Source organism: Garra rufa, chromosome 1 (assembly GCF_049309525.1).
Source record: "Garra rufa chromosome 1, GarRuf1.0, whole genome shotgun sequence".
Taxonomy (NCBI): Eukaryota; Metazoa; Chordata; class Actinopteri; order Cypriniformes; family Cyprinidae; genus Garra; species Garra rufa.
The window spans coordinates 92067137-92086629 of record NC_133361.1 but is presented as its reverse complement, the minus strand read 5'-3'; the positions used below and the strand labels follow the sequence as shown (position 1 = coordinate 92086629).

Sequence of the window (19493 nt, the reverse complement as noted above, 5' to 3'; positions counted from 1 at the left end):
AAAAATTAAAGTGAAAAAAAAAAAAAGTATTACTTTAGAAATCCATGCGTATTCTTTAAAACAAGTTGTGCACTATATAGTATATCAATAATAAACCTGTTCGTATGAGCGGAGCAGCGGTGGAAGGCGCTTGCTGATGCCTCGAAGTCATGGCTGTCTGTAGTATCCTTAGGCTTTCAAGGAGTTCACTGTTTTTCTCTGGGTTATCTTGACCGATTCTTTGGACATTGTTAAGCAATAAGTCAATCACACTCAAATGATAAGAATTACAGTTTCCACAATGAAAATTGCGTTTGATTGATAAAACTTTTCTTCTCACTGCATTGACTACGGCTAGTGCTTCCATTTCGTAAATGGGTATTCAACGTAAAAGACGATATTCCGCCTTCTACTGGACTGGACGGTTTAGTTAAAAACTCAGCACGCAGTCTACACATAGTATTTCCGGTAAAATCGAGGGCTCAAAAATTTATCCAGTAAAAAAAAAAAAAAAAAAAAGGCGACATTTTATGAATCTGTGTTTTAAATTAATCTTTCATTTATGACAGGGTTGGGCTCCCACCTACTGGCGGTTTTAGACAGGACAAAACCAGCCATGATTCCAGGACAATAGCATACTCAGCAAAATATATCTCCTAATTGCTTATCGATTAAACATAATATCGCAAATTTATTTCCCAATGTTTGACCAAAATAATAATAATGATAATAACAACAACACATTTTATCAACTAGTGTCAACTAGCCTATTAGCCTATATATGTAGCTCAAAAATTTGCATGCATGTTACAATGCATAATAAACACCAAAATTATATGAAATTTTGTCTGGTAAACTTGATCATACCAGACATTTTGACCGACATTAACTTTTTTAGAGTGAACATTTGTGTGCTTTACTTTTAAGTATTTCATGACAATTATTATGTAAATGAATCTAATGAATAAATATTTTTAAAAAACAAAACATATCCAAGCTGTCATATCAGTTTTATGGTCATTCTAACACAATGAAAACGCTATTAATTAAGGGGCTTTTTTTTTTAAGTGCATCACCGCAGGTGACCCCCTGCTCTGGGCTGTGTTTCCCAAAAGCATTGCAATCCTTAATACAACGTAGACGCATTGAAACCAATAGAGTTACAATCAACTTAGGGTTACGATAACTCTGGAAAACGCGGCCCTGCATATTTTGTCTGTCTCCTTTTTCTGACACAACCAGATGAGTTCATGGAGCTCTCTCCTAACGAGCTAATGATCTGAATCAGGTGTGTTTAATAAGGGAGACATACAGAGCGGTGGGATTGGAAACCACTGCAGCACACAACGACAGGACCTCTTTTCACATTAGAAGTCAACAAGAAATCACGTGACCCCGACGTGATTTGAACACGCAACCTTCTGATTTGGAGTCAGACGCGCTACCTTTGCGCCACGAGGTCCTGAGCTCAGAGGTGATGTATTTTGCTTAACCCCCTTGACACAGAATGCAACTCAGTAAATATACGCTGCTCAAGGAACACTCTTGATGTTGGACTTTATACTCAGGAGATCAAAAACAGATCGTCTGACCTCAAGGTGATTTGGAGCCAGACACTCTACTGTTGCACTACAATATAGCGGAAAAATTATTTAGTGTTTCATGCTAAAGCACTTTGATAAACTATGCAAATCCGCTAGTCTTTACACTCACAAAGTCAAGAACAGTTCGCTTGACCTCAACATAATTGGAACACGCAACCTCCCGATCCGGGGTCAGGCGCACTCTGTCGCGGCCACGAGGTCGAGAAAACAAGTCGGCGTTCCTTGCTTAATTGCTTTGATTCAATTTGCAAATCAGTCACGGTAAAGGGCTGTAGACTTTATACTATGGATGTCAAGAAGAGATCAACTGATGTGATTGGAACATGCAACCGTCTGATCTGGATTCAGCCAAGCTACCGTTGTACCCCAAGACACCACAAACCTATCTTGTGTTTCCTGCTTAAGCCACCTTTTGTCATCCTGCCTTCGATAGCTGAGCTGGTAGAGCGGAGGACTGTAGATGATACATTGGCTATCCTTAGGTCGCTGGTTCGATTCCGGCTCGAAGGAGCTGGCTTTTGAATTCGGCACGTAGATGTTTCCACGATTTCTTCAGAGATTGCAGGGCAAGATATGCAAAAGCAACACGTCAAGAGGCAGATCTGTCACAGTACACAATGACAGGAATGGTTATTACATGAGATCTCAGGCTTAATAAAAATAACAGGTCAAGATACAAATCTATCACAGTACACTGGTGATTTTCAATCCTGATCCTGGGGACCCCCTGCTCTGGGCTGTGTTTCCCAAAAGCGTTGCAATCCTTCATACAACGTAGACGCATTGAAACCAATAGAGTTGCAATCAACTTAGGCTTACGATGACTCTGGCCCTGCATTTTTGTCTGTCTCCTTTTTCTGACACACCCAGATGAGCTCATGGAGCTCTCTCCTAACTAGCTAATGATCTTAATCAGGTGTGTTTAATAAGGGAGACATACAGAGCGGTGGGATTGGAAACCACTGCAGCACACAACGACAGGACTTCTTTTCACATTAGAAGTCAACAAGAAATCACGTGACCCCGACGTGATTTGAACACGCAACCTTCTGATCTGGAGTCAGACGCGCTACCGTTGCGCCACAAGGTCCTGAACCCAGAGGTGATGTATTTTGCTTAACCCCCTTGACACAGAATGCAACTCAGTAAATATACGGTGCTCAAGGAACACTCTTGATGTTGGACTTTATACTCAGGAGATCAAAAACAGATCGTCTGACCTCAAGGTGATTTGGAGCCAGACACTCTACCGTTGCACTACAAGATAGCGGAAAGATTATTTAGTGTTTCATGCTAAAGCACTTTGATAAACTATGCAAATCTGCTAGTCTTTACACTCACAAAGTCAAGAACAGTTCGCTTGACCTCAACATAATTGGAACACGCAACCTCCCGATCCGGGGTCAGGCGCACTCTGTCGCGGCCACGAGGTCGAGAAAACAAGTCGGCGTTCCTTGCTTAATTGCTTGGATTCAATTTGCAAATCAGTCACGGTAAAGGGCTGTAGACTTTATACTATGGATGTCAAGAAGAGATCAACTGATGTGATTGGAACATGCAACCGTCTGATCTGGATTCAGCCAAGCTACCGTTGTACCCCAACAGTGTTGCCAGACGTACGATAATTATCGTATTTGGACCATAATTTTGACCTCTGTACGATGTACGATCAATAATACCACAATGTACGATAATTTCTGAATTTTGTGACACCATGGTCGTTGTAATTATAGAGCTTCTATTCTCAAAGATGTAGTTGTGTGGATCCTACGTCTACCTTCATGATTGTGAGGAGACGTGAACGTGGTGTTACGCATCCAATCTTACGTCTTCTCAACCAATCATCATGGAGAATGGCTCTCTCTCACGAGCACAAGTTAACGTTCCTGTCGCACTTAGGTCAGTTGTTTCAAAACTGAGGTTGTTAGTTTAAAAATAAAGTATAGAAATTGAGTGCTGAAAAGGATAAATAGCTGTAACATCTAGATAAATAGCTGTATTTTGAACGTTTGACTCGGGTAAGATAATTAGTTTTTATCATTACAATAAGGTATAGAAAATGAGTGCTGAAAAGGAGAATAGCTGTAACATCTAGATAAATAGCCGATCTTTATTTTGAACGCTTGACTTAAATATGATAATTTTCTCCCAAATACGATAATTTTGAGCTTCTGGTACGATACTTGGACATTTCCAATCTGGCAACACTGTACCCCAAGACACCACAAACCTATCTGGTGTTTCCTGCTTAAGCCACCTTTTGTCACCCTGCCTTCGATAGCTCAGCTGGTAGAGCGGAGGACTGTAGATGATACATTGGCTATCCTTAGGCCGCTGGTTCAATTCTGGCTCGAAGGAGCTGGCTTTTGAATTCGGCACGTAGATGTTTCCTCGATTTCTTCAGAGATTGCAGGGCAAGATATGCAAAAGCAACACGTCAAGAGGCAGATCTGTCACAGTACACAATGACAGGAATGGTTATTACATGAGATCTCAGGCTTAATAAAAATAACAGGTCAACATACAAATCTATCACAGTACACTGGTGATTTTCAATCCTGATCCTGGGGACCCCCTGCTCTGGGCTGTGTTTCCCAAAAGCATTGAAATCCTTCATACAACGTAGACGCATTGAAACCAATAGAGTTGCAATCAACTTAGGCTTACGATGACTCTGGAAGACGCGGCCCTGCGTTTTTGTCTGTCTCCTTTTTCTGACACACCCAGATGAGCTCATGGAGCTCTCTCCTAACTAGCTAATGATCTTAATCTGGTGTGTTTAATAAGGGAGACATACAGAGCGGTGGGATTGGAAACCACTGCAGCACACAACGACAGGACTTCTTTTCACATTAGAAGTCAACAAGAAATCATGTGACCCCGACGTGATTTGAACACGCAACCTTCTGTTCTGGAGTCAAACGCGCTACCGTTGCGCCACGAGGTCCTGAACCCAGAGGTGATGTATTTTGCTTAACCCCCTTGACACAGAATGCAACTCAGTAAATATACGGTGCTCAAGGAACACTCTTGATGTTGGACTTTATACTCAGGAGATCAAAAACAGATCGTCTGACCTCAAGGTGATTTGGAGCCAGACACTCTACCGTTGCACTACAAGATAGCGGAAAAATTATTTAGTGTTTCATGCTAAAGCACTTTGATAAACTATGCAAATCCGCTAGTCTTTACACTCACAAAGTCAAGAACAGTTCGCTTGACCTCAACATAATTGGAACACGCAACCTCCCGATCCGGGGTCAGGCGCACTCTGTCGCGGCCACGAGGTCGAGAAAACAAGTCGGCGTTCCTTGCTTAATTGCTTTGATTCAATTTGCAAATCAGTCACGGTAAAGGGCTGTAGACTTTATACTATGGATGTCAAGAAGAGATCAACTGATGTGATTGGAACATGCAACCGTCTGATCTGGATTCAGCCAAGCTACCGTTGTACCCCAAGACACCACAAACCTATCTGGTGTTCCCTGCTTAAGCCACCTTTTGTCACCCTGCCTTCGATAGCTCAGCTGGTAGAGCGGAGGACTGTAGATGATACATTGACTATCCTTAGGTCGCTGGTTCGCTTCCGGCTCGAAGGAGCTGACTTTTGAATTCGGCACGTAGATGTTTCCACGATTTCTTCAGAGATTGCAGGGCAAGATATGCAAAAGTAACACGTCAAGAGGCAGATCTGTCACAGTACACAATGACAGGAATGGTTATTACATGAGATCTCAGGCTTAATAAAAATAACAGGTCAAGATACAAATCTATCACAGTACACTGGTGATTTTCAATCCTGATCCTGGGGACCCCCTGCTCTGGGCTGTGTTTCCCAAAAGCGTTGCAATCCTTCATACAACGTAGACGCATTGAAACCAATAGAGTTGCAATCAACTTAGGCTTACGATGACTCTGGCCCTGCATTTTTGTCTGTCTCCTTTTTCTGACACACCCAGATGAGCTCATGGAGCTCTCTCCTAACTAGCTAATGATCTTAATCAGGTGTGTTTAATAAGGGAGACATACAGAGCGGTGGGATTGGAAACCACTGCAGCACACAACGACAGGACTTCTTTTCACATTAGAAGTCAACAAGAAATCACGTGACCCCGACGTGATTTGAACACGCAACCTTCTGATCTGGAGTCAGACGCGCTACAGTTGCGCCACGAGGTCCTGAACCCAGAGGTGATGTATTTTGCTTAACCCCCTTGACACAGAATGCAACTCAGTAAATATACGGTGCTCAAGGAACACTCTTGATGTTGGACTTTATACTCAGGAGATCAAAAACAGATCGTCTGACCTCAAGGTGATTTGGAGCCAGACACTCTACCGTTGCACTACAAGATAGCGGAAAAATTATTTAGCGTTTCATGCTAAAGCACTTTGATAAACTATGCAAATCCGCTAGTCTTTACACTCATAAAGTCAAGAACAGTTCGCTTGACCTCAACATAATTGGAACACGCAACCTCCCGATCCGGGGTCAGGCGCACTCTGTCGCGTTCCTTGCTTAATTGCTTTGATTCAATTTGCAAATCAGTCACGGTAAAGGGCTGTAGACTATACTATGGATGTCAAGAAGAGATCTGGATTCAGCCAAGTACTTATCTCCACGTCAGATTCCAGCGTGAATCGGGTGTGGAGTAATGGTTTATTTCGTATGGTCCACACCATTGATGAACGTTCTGTGTGGCATTTATGCAGCATAGAAGAAGAGAGTATGATCAGAGTGGTCTTTGAAAATTGTAAATATCAGATCAAAAACCTTGTGAGTAGTTGCGATTGACTGTTTAGCTCATAATTGGTGTATATATGATGAAACTACTTTTTTTAATCTTTTTTTTTTATTTTACATTTTTGTTGGTGGGTGTCACCATCCTTGAGATTCAGAATGTCAGGATAAGATGTCAGCTGGTTCTATCAACTTAAAGTTGCCATAAAATGCATTGACAGAATATTTTAATTTGTTTTTTGATGTCTACATAGAAGGTATATGGCATAGGAAAGGGCAAACAATCTCCAGAAACGGTTTTACAGGACCATTTACAACCCTAGGATTTGTTCCTAGAATTAAATGCTCTGTTATTGCCTTTTTTGGAAGCTTCATGAATATTAATGAGCTCTGCTCCGATTGGCTGTTTCATAGAGCTGCTCATCTCTATAGCTGGCACATTGATAAAAAATATATATTTAATTAGGAGCTCTAGCCGCTTTTAATATGTGGTTTGTTGAATCTGCCGTTTTGAATCGCAGACATTTTAGTCTCATTACTGTGATCCATGTGCTCTGTGTAAAGTTATAATGCAGAGGGAGCTCTTCTTACCACACAAGTTCAGCTGCTTCTCGGTGATACTCTTGATCTGTAAATCATTCGCCATCATCAGCGCAGTTATTTCTCCATCATTCACCATCATCAGCACAGTCATCTCTCTGTTTATGTGGTAAGTGATATCTTTTGTACTGCAATGTAACAGGCTAGTGCTAGCATTAAGCTAACCGTGTCCCTTCAGTGGCTTGCCTTGTTTTACTGATGTACTGACGTTACCGATGATTGGGCGATGCAAATGTTGGAGGCGTAACTATTAACGATCCCGGGACTGTTGCGTAACAGTCGGTGTTATGTTGGAATTGACATATAAATCTAGTGTTCTCAAAAGACCACCGAAAAATAGAAGATTTATCCTTATCCTTATTTAGATTTATCCTTGATTACCATAAGGTTCCCCAAATTGGTGGAAAATCACATCTCAACCATACGCTATCCAATGCATTGAACCGCCTTCACGCGGCAAGACAGAACATGTTGTTGGCCTGCACTGCTGGGTTTCCCAAAAACAGATTGGGTCAAAACTGACAGAAGAAAACTCTAAGCGTGCTCTAAGTCCACTAACGCCTATGCCGTTCTTAGGGTTGCGAGGCACAGCTTTCTCAGGGCGTTTATCCTGTGCACCTTCAATAAGCTGGCTTGTTTTAAAAGAAGTCAGCGGCGGGTGTTTGATGAACATTTTCACCAGCTCGAGTTTGCTGTGGCATGTGGATTCATTCTTTACTGATGATCTGTCTCTGGGGCTCATCTAGTTGACATGGTATCCGCTGACATTCGGCTGAAGGTGCTGATCCACCATCTGCTCTTGGTACGGACTGGATCCGGGGGACTGCAGTGACCATCTGATCGGAATACAGAATGGATCTGGCGGCTACGGTGACCTCAGAATAAGAACAAACAGACTAATATTAATGTAGATGCAAAAGTTCCATGTTGTCACAGTGTCCGATTGGAGAGGATCTGGTTTTCACAGTCTTGCGTCGATGGCCGTCTAGGTGAAGAGGTCTTCACTGATGATCTGTCTCTGGGGCTCATCCAGCTTGCTACCACCTTGTCGGTTCACATCCACGTAGGTGCACGAAAAGGTCACAACCGTCACCAGTATTCTATCGCAGAGGCAATGTTGTAGCTTGTGTGGTTCATCTGAGGTGTGATCATTGATGGTTGAAAACTTTCCCCGATATCCCATCGGGATGATTTGAAATACAGTCAGCTTCGACAATGTTTTTGCCGGTCTCTCTGGACGCTTCTTGAAAAAGATAGTTTTGCTTCGTTTTGTTGGAGTGGCTGGTTGTTGGTCCTCGTCAAAGAGGTGTCTACAGATCATAGCGTGCCGGAGCCAGAAGATTTGTTGTTTTGTCAATATGTTCTCAAGACTTCGCTGCAGGTATCGTTAAACTACAGCACAATTACAGCTCACCGCTACCCATTGTAAACAGGTTGGGCCTGTCTGTTCCGGTGGGCTCTCAATGGTGCTAAATCATCAAATGAAGAGGATGGGATTCAAACCCACACAAACCAAGATGTGCCCAGCACAACGGATTAGCCTTGCATCACCTTAACCACTCGACCACCTCGTCACTTTCCGTGGTCCTTTTATTTAACACTCCCAATTCAGACCATCAGCTCATTAGTAGAGCACTCAGTGAACTGAACTGAGTGTGTCAGATAAGGAGGACACTCAAAAAGTGCAGAGTGGGGTCCCCAGGACCAAGGATTACTGCTAAAGTAGCCGAACGACGAGGATGGGATTCGAACCCACGCATGCAGAGCACAATGGATTAGCAGTCCATCGCCTTAACCACTCGGCCACCTCGTCATTTTACGTGGCATTTTCTATTTAGCACTCCTGATTCAGATCATCAGTTCATTAGTAGAGAACTCTAAGAACTGAACTGAGTGTGTTAGATAAGGAGGACACACAAAAAGTTTAGCATGGGGTCCCCAGGACCTGGATTAAGGTCCAGTGCTAAAGGAACCGAACGACAAGAATGGGATTCCAACCATTGCACAGAGCACAATGGATTAGCAGTCCATTGCTTTAACCACTCGGCCACCCCGTCCCCTTGCTGACCGAGACAGGCCATGCTGCGGACCTTTTCAGCTGCTGCTGCCGTGCTTTCAGCAGGCTGTTTTGAGCACAGAGGGAATAGTGAATGAGCCGTCTTTTACACACCTCTAATCTGTTCCGTGGAAACACGGTGCAGCAACCCGTGCCAGGAGACTGTTTGTGCGTCATGTTTAAAGCTTGCTGCCACCTTGTCGGTTCACATCCACGTAGGTGCACGAAAAGGTCACGACCGTTGCTGGCATTCTTTCGCAGAGGCAATATTGTAGCCTATGAGGTTTATCCGAGGCGCGATCATTGCTGGTTGAAAACTTTACCCAATACCCCGCCAGGATGACTTGAAATACAGTTAGCTTTGGCAATTTTTGCTAGCCTCTCTGGAGGCTTAGAGTTTTGTTGAGAAATATAGCCTTGTTTCGTTTAGGGTTTTTTTTCCTCGCCAAAAAGCTGTCTACTGATGATAGAGCGCCAGAGCCAGAAGGCTTGTTGTTTTGTCAATATGTTCTCAAGACAGGTATCGTTAAACTGCAGCGCAATTACAGATCACCGTTACCCATCGTAAACAGGTTGGTCCTGTCTGGTCCGGTGGGCTCTCAGTGGCGCTAAAGCTTCCAATGCGTGTCGAGCACAATGTATTAGCCTTCCACCGCCTTAACCACTGGACCACCTCGTCATCTTGCGGGGTTTCTTTATTTAACACTCCTGATTCATGTGCATGTGGATGCAATCTTCGTCTTTTGTTTCAGCCGCCGAGGGCCTGTTTTCCACTGAGGCCCTGTGCCAAACTCCCTATGAGACACAATCGAACGTTAGTAGTAACCTCCGATTACGGCCGAATGTGGATTCTGCTCGGAGGACGGGGCACCGGTACATCCTTAGTAGCTTTAGCTTATTAGCCAAACGCTACACCAGTTTGCCATTTCCCATGAAATCATCCTTGATTTCCATAAGAAAGGTGCCCCAAATTGGTGGAAAATCACAACTCAACCATACGCTGTCCAAAGCATTGAACCGCCTTCACGCGGCAAAACAGAACATGTTGTTGGCCCGCACTGCTGGGTCAAACTGCGCTTCCCAAAAACAGATTGGGTCAAAACCAGTGTTGGGCACATACCTTTAAAAAAGTAATTAGTTATAGTTACTAGTTACTTCTCACAAATAGTAACTGAGTTAGTAACTGAGTTACATCATTATAAAAGTAACTAATTACCAGGCAAAGTAACTATTGCGTTACTTTAAAAAAATCTAATTTAATATAACTATACAATAAATATAAAACATTGTACACTAATCTACACTATTTTAATGTTGTTGTGGGACAACGTGAGAGACAACTATTAAATTCAACATATTATTATAAATATTATCATTACTATAGAGGAACAATAAAGCACAATAGATGGTTTAGAACTTTAAATATTTATTGCACAGACCACAACTCGTCAACAAATAAGTCTAAATATAAATTATGCTTCTGAAGAAATGTACCAAAAACAAACAAATAATAATAATAATTATTATTATTATTAAATTAATTTTGTGTCGGCATATGACGATGTGAGGTGCTTCAGTAGATTAGAATTACTTGTCACCGACGCGAGGGACTCTTTTTTTCCTGGGCAAAAGTTGCACGTTACAAAAACATTTTTGCTTTTCACCTCAGCGAGTGCTTATACTTCCAGTTTGCAAAAACTACCTTTGAACTTGTTGGACTTGCCATCGTTGTGAGTCCTGGATGTTGGTGTGTGCGACTGACCGTGCGCGTGCTTCAGTGTGCGTTTGCTTCACCCGCACTACCTTGCCTCTGATTGGCAAACAAAGGAAATTTACTCAATCTAAGCCAATCATCGCGTTCTCAGTTACACCACGTTTACAGACACACCAATCATCATCACTGGTTATGTGTCCCGCCCCGAACACACACAAACACACACACCTCAGAGAAAGAGAGGTCCTATGGCTGAGAGAGATGCTGCTCGCATGAAAACCGCTTCAGTGTTCTCAGTTCTAGTAACGCGCATTTTATTGTCAGTAACGGTAACGGCGTTGTAACGGGGGAAACAGTAATTCGTCTGATTACTCGTTACTGAAAAAAGTATCGCCGTTAGTAACGCCGTTTATTTATAGCGCCGTTATTCCCATCACTGGTCAAAACTGACAGAAGAAATCTCTAAGCCTGCTATAAGCCCTACCCATGGGACGAGTTGACAGTAGGGTTGCCACCCGTCCCTTAAAATACGGAATCGTCCCGTATTTGAGAATGAAATTGCGCGTCCCGTATTTTTTATAAAAATTTTTAAAGCAGCGTCTCATGCAAATACTCACTGCGGTAAAGCCAGCCGCAGTTCAGAAAAACACGGTCAAGCCAGCCGCGATTGATTTTAAGTGTGCGCGCATATTACAGTGATTACGGTAGTTTCAGAAACAACACAGAGAGAACGCGCTTGCAGAGCGCTTTTCATTTAAACGCCCAGACTGAGAGATAATACTACAAAATGCTCGTGAATTTTTACTTACTTATTTATTTGCATTTCTGCTTTAATATCCGTTTTATTTATTGGTGTACTTGACGGTTCTTTTCTGAGAAATGGGACATTATTAGACTTTAGAGGACATGATTACATTTTAACGGGGTATATAGACCCCTATTTTTAAAAAGTAGAAAAAAAACAATGATCAGTTCTTATTCAGGACGTCCCATATTATATGCACAACTCATATGATTTGAATCGCAGACATGTTAGTCTCATTACTGTGATCCATGTGCTCTGTGTAAAGTTATAATGCAGAGGGAGCTCTTCTTACCACACAAGTTCAGCTGCTTCTCGGTGATACTCTGGATCTGATCAATTTAAAGTACTTCTGAGTTGTTGTGACTTTAACCCAAATACCGTAAGATGGACAAATGTGGGCAAAATAATTTTAATTAATTTTTAAAAAATACTTCCCTTGATCTGAGTGGTACAAGACTTAGTTACTTTTCCTAAGTTTGCCACCTGAACACGCAAAAAAAAAAAAAAAAAGGACTCGATTCTACAATGTTAAGTGGGTGAAAAAAAAAACTCCTTAATCCCGTATTCGTGGACAAAAATGGGCACCCATGGGAATGAATGGGAAAAACAGTAATTCAGAGAATTTTTTTTTATTTTTGTCAAATAAAAATCAGTAGATCCAATACAATGCATATATTACATACACAAAAATGAAGGGGTGATCCTGTACAACCTTCTCAACATGGCAACAACTCACACACACACACACACACACACGTATACAATTTACTTATTTACTTTGTTTTTTGCATTGGTCTCAATAGATTCTGATGGCAATATCTGCCTTTTGGAGCCTCCTGTCTTAACAAAACCGCAGGCAGTTCTAAGTGTCCTACTTTCTGGTGTATTGAGTAGGCTAAGTAATATTATAAAGTGTGCTCAACCAAATGCTCATCTTCTCAGGATGTAGGTGGTGATGACACCATTTCTGCTGATACAGAGAGGCCTATAGAGGTAATGTTATGTTTGTAGACATCAAACAATCTTTACAATCACATCTTTACATTTTTGTGTCCAGTAACCTATAGAATGTAAGTATATCCAAGTATAAATGTATATTCTTGTCTTCCCCCATCACCACCCTCCAGAGTGTGGAAGAACAGGAAGAGCAGGAGGAGGGTCCATTAACTTCTTCTGCACAGATGAACACAGTTCAGTGATGTACAGTAAATGCCAATTTAATTCAATGGAAGTCATGTACAACATAATGTAACCCTAAACTACTGTAATTTCAGTTACCAGTAAAGGAGTTATATAGACTGCATCTGCTTAAAGCTATGGTCTACAATTTCAAAGATTGTTCATTATTAATAACCTCGTTTAGATGCTGGTTATGGTTCTACAGTACAATCCTAATAATATAAAGAGAAAAAAGAATGAAAAAAATCCATTCACTCTATTGGGTGTACACCTGCAGAGAAATTGACCAATGTAAGCTGTCCGGCCGGACAGCTTACATTGGTTAACTGCTCTCATCCAATCCCCTGCTCCACTCGCGTCTCCACCCCGCCCCCTCCTGCGACATGAAATTTCGCGCAAAATTAGGCAGCATCAACTCAGCAATGGAGAAAAACCAACAAACAGACAGCAGCAAGCGGCCCCTGTTTGCCCCAAACGTCAAGGTTGGAAGAAAGAGAAAGTCAATTGAGGAAAGAGCAGAGATTTAAAAAAAAAAAAAATGTGAAAAACGCCGGACTCAAAGCCGAATCAATATAGGGTCCACCATTGCCCGTTGGTGGAAGCTTCAGAGAAACCTTGGACTTAAAACCGACGCTGACATGGCTGACTTTTTGTTCAGCAGGATACTTAAGCATTTATTTATACTTTTATGACGTGGTGTATTACATAAATAGCTTTTTATCAGTCTGACAACATGATCATGCTACCGGTCTGCATTGGAATGTTAGCCGTTCAGCATCGCCTATCGCGGGTCAAAGTAATTATATTTCTTGAAGTGCTTGACTATTTCAGTATGCCTAACGTCAGTGGTTTTCTGTTCGAGCCGATAGATAGAACATTGCATGTGTTGCTAATCTTGCATGTGCGTGAACTCAAACGTGTGCCTCTGAGCTATTTTGTTAGGACAATGGTGACATTGCATTGTTGATGAAGCAACTACGTTCAAGTGTCGAAAGTTAACTTTACATATGATGTGTCATTAGCGAGGTCAGTAGATTGAAGCGACTAAGCAATCCGACATCGCACATGGTACATCTCTGTTCCATGTTTACTCCTGCTTGACTGAGTGACGTTGTTCAGGTCGTTTCCCGGTGGGAGGGATCAGGTAGCACAGAGGGGAGGGGTGTGCGTGTGGAGGGGCGGGATGAGTTTTTTAAAAATTCAGGCTTTCTCGACTGATTTTCAACATCGTAGACTACAGCTTTAAACAAATTGAAAAAAAATAAATAAATAAAGAAATGATATACTTGGATTGACAGATCCTAAAGTCAGATATGGAAATCAAGATCCTGAAACACAAGCTACAGGTAAGGTGTGTATTGCGATTAGTGGATTATATAAAGGTTTTGAAAGAATATAGAAATTGAACAGTTGCTTTTTAATTTGTAGGAAATAAAGAAGACCAAATAAATTGTTGTGACTTGTTTATTTCTTTCTTTCTTTTTTTTTTTTTTGTGGTGGTGGCTGATTTAATCATATATATATAATGGATATATGTAATTGATTGCAACGAAAAACGGTAACACTCAAACAAAAATTTATGGGGAAAAGACGAAAAAAAAATCCACTCTGGGTCTTAAAGTCCTTAAAAATGAATACAGCCTCCTCATTTCTGGGATCCTCCAAAAGAGGACAAGCCATTCTCGTAACTTTGTTCTTTGTGTGACTGAAATGTAGGCAATGAATGACTAAGGCTAAGACTAAGACTTTGAAAAGGGGGAGGAGACTGACAGAAACTCAGAGTTTAGAGAATAAAATCTGCTCCTGACCAGGTTAAGTTTACAGAGTAAGTCACCACGGTAACTGACTCTGAGTAAAACTTACCTCTCTTTCAGAAACTGGCTTGACTTACCCTGCTTTCTCAAGTTTGACAAACCTGCCATTTTGGAACAGAAAACCCAGAGTTTCTCTCATTTCAGGGTTAACATACTCTGAGTTTTTACTTAACCTCCTTTCTGAAACGGGCCCCAGATGTCATATTAACCACTAAACACTCTGCCCTTCTTACAAAATACAACAAAGTGTTACAATACATGTAAAAATGTCAAGTAAAACAATATTTCTTACTTTTGAGCCAAACACTGTCAGCCAGACCTCATTTAAGTCGCTTCATTTGTCAGTTTTGCCAGTACCTCACTAAAGCTTCTTAAAAACACCAGTTTGCCTGCAAACATATTAGTTTTGCATAAAAAGGCAGCTGTCTTTATCTTCTAGATAGAAATGGATACAAGGGCCACACTCTGCCACCTGCCCACAGCATGCAGTGATAAGCACAGAATTGGGAATGTTTTTGCACATTCGACACCTCAACGCATCTCGCAGAGAGGAAGCAATGAATACTGACTTTGACACATCAGCATATTTCCCTTTGACTTCCGCTAACACATCAATCTGTTGCACTACCTGTAGGACATTAGCCTTAATGTGGTTAACTGCAATGGCTCGCCATATTTTTTATCCATATTTTCAGCTAGCCTTTATGCAGAGTTTTTTCAATCTCAAGCTCAACATCAAGCAGGCCATCTAGAACTTAATTTTCTTCATAGTCCATCCTGAAAAAGTGAAAGAGACAGAGTCATTAGACATATCCAGTACTTCACATATATTATCACCACCTTAATTTCACTGCAGAGCCAAGTAGTAGAATAATCATCATAATTATCTTTACGTACAAATTATACCACCATGTACAGATGCTTAATGTTATTGCCATGGGTGTAAATTTCATTTAACAGTAAAATGTATTGTATATTTATTTTATACAATAAAAATAAAATTTCTCATGAACAATTTTTGAAGGGGACACAAATAATACAGCCAATTTGTACTTATAAATGATATGTCCCGACAGTGAAAAACTTTGCTTCTATCATTTTTATTGTAGCATGGAGACTGCGCCATTATGGTTATTTTCATAACACAAAGCAGACTTTTCTTCAAAACTATTTATTGCATTGTTTGTTATGTTGTTTACAGTTAAGCCATCAACATACAATAAAATTCTAACATGAATGTTATTGTGAAAAGATATATAAAATAAGTAATGTTTTGTAACAAATCAATTATTAAATAATCAATTTACAGTAACTGCTCTATGTAAAAAAAAAAAAGCAATTTAAAGCAAACTTACATTAATGAATGGACACTAAACAAAAGTACCAAATGTGTTTTTCCTGGTATCACTGGGCCCCATAAACTCTTGGCATATGTTGTTTATGTTAAAGTGCCCGTATTATGCCTTTTCAAATATGATATTTCATGTAGTGTGTCATGTAGCTGTATGTGAACATAAACTATCTGCAAAGTTGTGACGCCGACAGTGCACGACAAATGAAGTTTTTGTCTATCAAAAAAAAGAGTCGGCTCACATTCGCCTAAACGAGTCGTCAGCAATTCGAATCTTCTTCTGTTACGGCCACACGTCACGAACTACACATTTGCAAAATGTCCGCCCACGTTCTATGTCTCGAACAACTTGCCCGCTCACAAACAGTACAATTTTCACGTGGATTACATCATGTCAAGAAGACGCTGTATCCTGTGCTGTGAGAGTAAATTTGTTTTATATGCCCCTCCGAAAGAGTAATCTACAAAAGAATGAGTGGTTAACATTCATTTTTTCAACAACACCTCAGCAGTACAATTCCAATCTTGTGTTGTGTTCGCGTCATTTTACTGATGAATGCTTTTCCAATCTTCCAATCAACGCGGGATTCACCAAACGCTTGGTTTTAAAAATGGATCAGTGCCCAGTTTATTTGGACCGGCTTTCTCCTCTGAACTTCTACCTGTAAGTATGATTAATAATTGATGATTGTATTTTCTAGCGATCGTTCAAAATACGTCTTTGTGTACGCTATGGTGTGTAACAACCCCGCACATGTCTTGGTAACCGGCTAACTTGCGTTTCTGTAGTTCTGTTGTTCAGCTGTGAGTGCAATGTAGTCTAAAAATTGTGATTGATGCAGCTTGACTGTCTGTCTGCCTTATTAGTTTAAGTAATATAATGCTAAACGATGGCTTAACGCAGTGTTATGCATTGTACAGTGTTGAAGTTCACAACGTAGAGGTGTGCCCGGTTCGCTTACAAAAGCAAATTGCAAGCACTTTTAACAGGTAACATATGACACCCACTGAGAAACGTCCTGCTCCAGTCGTGCTTGCAAAACAGTTTCTTGTCGATGTGCCACTTCAACTGTTTCATCGTCAGACTCCGGCTCGAATTGATAGGGTAAAATCGAGGCTATCTTTTCTATGGATTGACAGGTCTCCACAGCTGTCATTCAGTTATGGCAATGGGCGTTTCGTTTTTGCGCTGTAACGGTAGACCAATCTAAAAGGACTGCGCCATCTGACCAATCACAGCAGTGAGGGCTCACGGAAAGGAGGGGTTTAGAGAGACTGATTCTTCGAACTGCTTCACACGAGTCGTTTACGAATCATTTAGAAACGGGGTAAAATTAAATCTATTTTTGGAGAAAACTAAAGTGTTTTTTGAACTTGCATACATGTAAACCTGTTTTATGAGACTATTACAACAATATTAACTACCTTTAAAATGGCATAATAGGGGCACTTTAACACAATTACACTGATAACATAAAAATACAGTTTTCTCATGTGTGAAACCTCATGTGGTATTGAAGTGCTGCTTTATTTCTGAAGCTCTTTCCACAGTGACCACATATAAATGGCTTCTCTCCAGTGTGACGGTACATGTGTCTGTTAAGGATTCCTTTTTGGTTGAAACTTCTTCCACATTGCTGGCAGGTGAAAGGCTTCTCTCCAGTGTGAATTCTTTTGTGGACTTCAAAGTGTCGTTTATAATTAAACCTCTTTCCGCACTGAGGGCATGTGTAGGGTTGCTCTCCAGAGTGAATTCTCATGTGGTCTTCAAAGTGTTGTTTTCGATGGAAACTCTTTCCACACTCAGAGCATGTGTAGGGTTTCTCTCTATGAGTTCTCATGTGGACTTTAAGGTTTTCATGTTGATCAAAACTCATTCCACACTGATCACATTTGAAAGGGTGATCTCCATTGTGAATTCTCATGTGTCTGATAAAGCTTTCTTTTTGAGTGAAACTTACTCCACACTGTTGGCAGGTGAAAAGGCTCTCTCCAGTGTGGACTGTCATGTGGCAATGGAGGTTTTCTTTCCGGTTAAAACTTCTTCCACACTGTTGGCAGGTATAAGGCTTCTCTCCAGAGTGAACTCTCATGTGGCTGTTAATATTTCGTTTTTGGTTGAAACTTCTTCCACATTGCTGGCAGGTAAAAGGCTTCTCTCCAGTGTGAAGTCTTAAGTGTTCTTCAAAGCGTACTTTATAATTAAAGCTCTTCCCGCACTGAGGGCATGTGTAGGGTTGCTTAGTGTGAATTCTCATATGGTCTTCAAAGTGTTGTTTTTGATGGAAACTCAGTCCACACTCAGGGCATGTGTAGGGATTCTCTCCAGTGTGAATTCTAACATGTCTTTTAAGACTGGCTCTAAGACTAAAATGCTTTCCACACTGTTGACAGGTGAAATAACTTCTTCCTGTCTTTCGAGTCATTTTTCTTGAGGAAGTCGTTTCAGTCTGTGAACAACTAAAAGACTTTTCTCCATTTATGAAATCATGATCTATCTCTTCCATTTCATTCAGTACTTGACTCTCCTCTTTCAGTGCCATCAGATCTAAGATGAAAAAGACAAATAGTTAAAGACACGAATCACAAAACACATCAAATTACAGTTAAATGAGTTAAACAAAGTATATGAAATTTATGCAGAATTCCAGTATAAAAAAGGCACATGGAGGACACAACAAAACAGAAAACAAAGATATTCTATGTCAATATTGACATAGACCATTTTTTCTGTGACTGACCAAATAATAAAATTTCAGTTGACTAAGTCTCTTCTCAACGACTAACATTCAGTAAACTGTCGCCAGACTTTATTTCGCATACGTCATCATTACATCAGAGCAAAACCATATGCACACCACTTTTATTTACCCATTTCATATGAAACATGTTACTCAGTCCTTGCAGTGAACATTAACATTTAAATAGACACAATTATTTAAATGCTGTTTTTAAATCAGAGCACTAAGAGAACTATAAGAATAAATGAAGCTAAAATCCTTTCAAAAAGCTGCAGGAGGGCAACAGAGAAAAAAAAAACACCCACCAAAGGAAAATTAATTCAGCAAATGCACAGGACAGTTCATAGGATAGTTCAGCTTTGAGAATGAAAACCAACCTGTTTGTTCCTCAGTATCTTCATGTTTGACTCTGAATGTTTCTTCAATCATCATGTCTTCAGTCTCCTCTTTAATAAACGCCATATTTATAATAGTGTGTCACATCGATCTCAGTTGCTCCACCAGGAGTTTTTTTCTGTTTGGAAACGCCCTGTTTAAGATGAGAGTAATTAACAGAAATATAAAAAAAGAACAAAATTAAATCTCTGTGTTCATCTGAATCAGCTCTAGTTCAGTAGTCAGTGCACTAGTAAGGGAGTCAGAGTAATAGTTAATGGACTTAAATGATTTGATTTAACAAACACTCAAAAGGTGCGTTCACACCGGACGCGAATGAAGCGGCAAGCGCGAGTGATTTACATGTTAAGTCAATGCAAAGACGCGAATATCCATCCTGCGGCGCGAAACGCCTGATTTTTTCCGCGCAAGTCGCGTCCGGTGTGAACGCACCAAAACCTTTTAACTTTATGTCACAGGTCGGGGCGGGCCAATCCAGCTGCACCCACCCCTAAGACCCGTTACCACCCTTAG

At 40.8% G+C, this 19493-nt stretch overlaps 1 protein-coding gene, 6 non-coding genes and 1 pseudogene across 7 annotated transcripts; 3 read left to right on the top strand and 5 right to left on the bottom strand.

Annotated features, from left to right (window-relative positions):
- Positions 1-1369: 1369 nt before the first annotated feature.
- Positions 1370-1441, bottom strand: trnaw-cca (transfer RNA tryptophan (anticodon CCA)). Its single transcript has one exon. It is a non-coding gene; the product is annotated as a tRNA-Trp (tRNA).
- Positions 1442-2601: 1160 nt separating this feature from the next.
- trnaw-cca (transfer RNA tryptophan (anticodon CCA)) lies at positions 2602-2673 on the bottom strand. Its single transcript has one exon. It is a non-coding gene; the product is annotated as a tRNA-Trp (tRNA).
- A 1785-nt stretch (positions 2674-4458) lies between these two features.
- trnaw-cca (transfer RNA tryptophan (anticodon CCA)) lies at positions 4459-4530 on the bottom strand. The gene has a single exon. It is a non-coding gene; the product is annotated as a tRNA-Trp (tRNA).
- A 1160-nt stretch (positions 4531-5690) lies between these two features.
- Positions 5691-5762, bottom strand: trnaw-cca (transfer RNA tryptophan (anticodon CCA)). The gene has a single exon. It is a non-coding gene; the product is annotated as a tRNA-Trp (tRNA).
- A 386-nt stretch (positions 5763-6148) lies between these two features.
- Positions 6149-6326, top strand: LOC141348673 (small nucleolar RNA U3; annotated as a pseudogene).
- A 1695-nt stretch (positions 6327-8021) lies between these two features.
- Positions 8022-8163, top strand: LOC141286011 (U4 spliceosomal RNA). The gene has a single exon (XR_012339139.1). It is a non-coding gene; the product is annotated as a U4 spliceosomal RNA (small nuclear RNA).
- Positions 8164-9229: 1066 nt separating this feature from the next.
- Positions 9230-9370, top strand: LOC141284112 (U4 spliceosomal RNA). Its single transcript, XR_012338358.1, has one exon. It is a non-coding gene; the product is annotated as a U4 spliceosomal RNA (small nuclear RNA).
- A 1147-nt stretch (positions 9371-10517) lies between these two features.
- LOC141322120 (uncharacterized) lies at positions 10518-19046 on the bottom strand. The gene is made up of 3 exons (XM_073833411.1): positions 18962-19046; positions 17347-18391; positions 10518-10551 (listed from the first exon to the last, which is right to left on the bottom strand). Exons 1-3 carry the CDS (start codon positions 19044-19046, stop codon positions 10518-10520), a joined length of 1164 nt encoding a protein of 387 aa, XP_073689512.1.
- Between the last annotated feature and the right edge of the window lie 447 nt (positions 19047-19493).

Excerpts from the sequence above, each read along its gene's own strand:
- LOC141322120 (XM_073833411.1), bottom strand. The coding sequence starts at position 19,046 with ATGGCGTTTATTAAAGAGGAGACTGAAGACATGATGATTGAAGAAACA. Across the intron at positions 18,392-18,961 it reads AGATACTGAGGAACAAACAG|ATCTGATGGCACTGAAAGAG; the intron begins GTTGGTTTTCAT and ends TTTTCATCTTAG. Across the intron at positions 10,552-17,346 it reads GCACTTCAATACCACATGAG|CACCTCACATCGTCATATGC; the intron begins GTTTCACACATG and ends AATCTACTGAAG.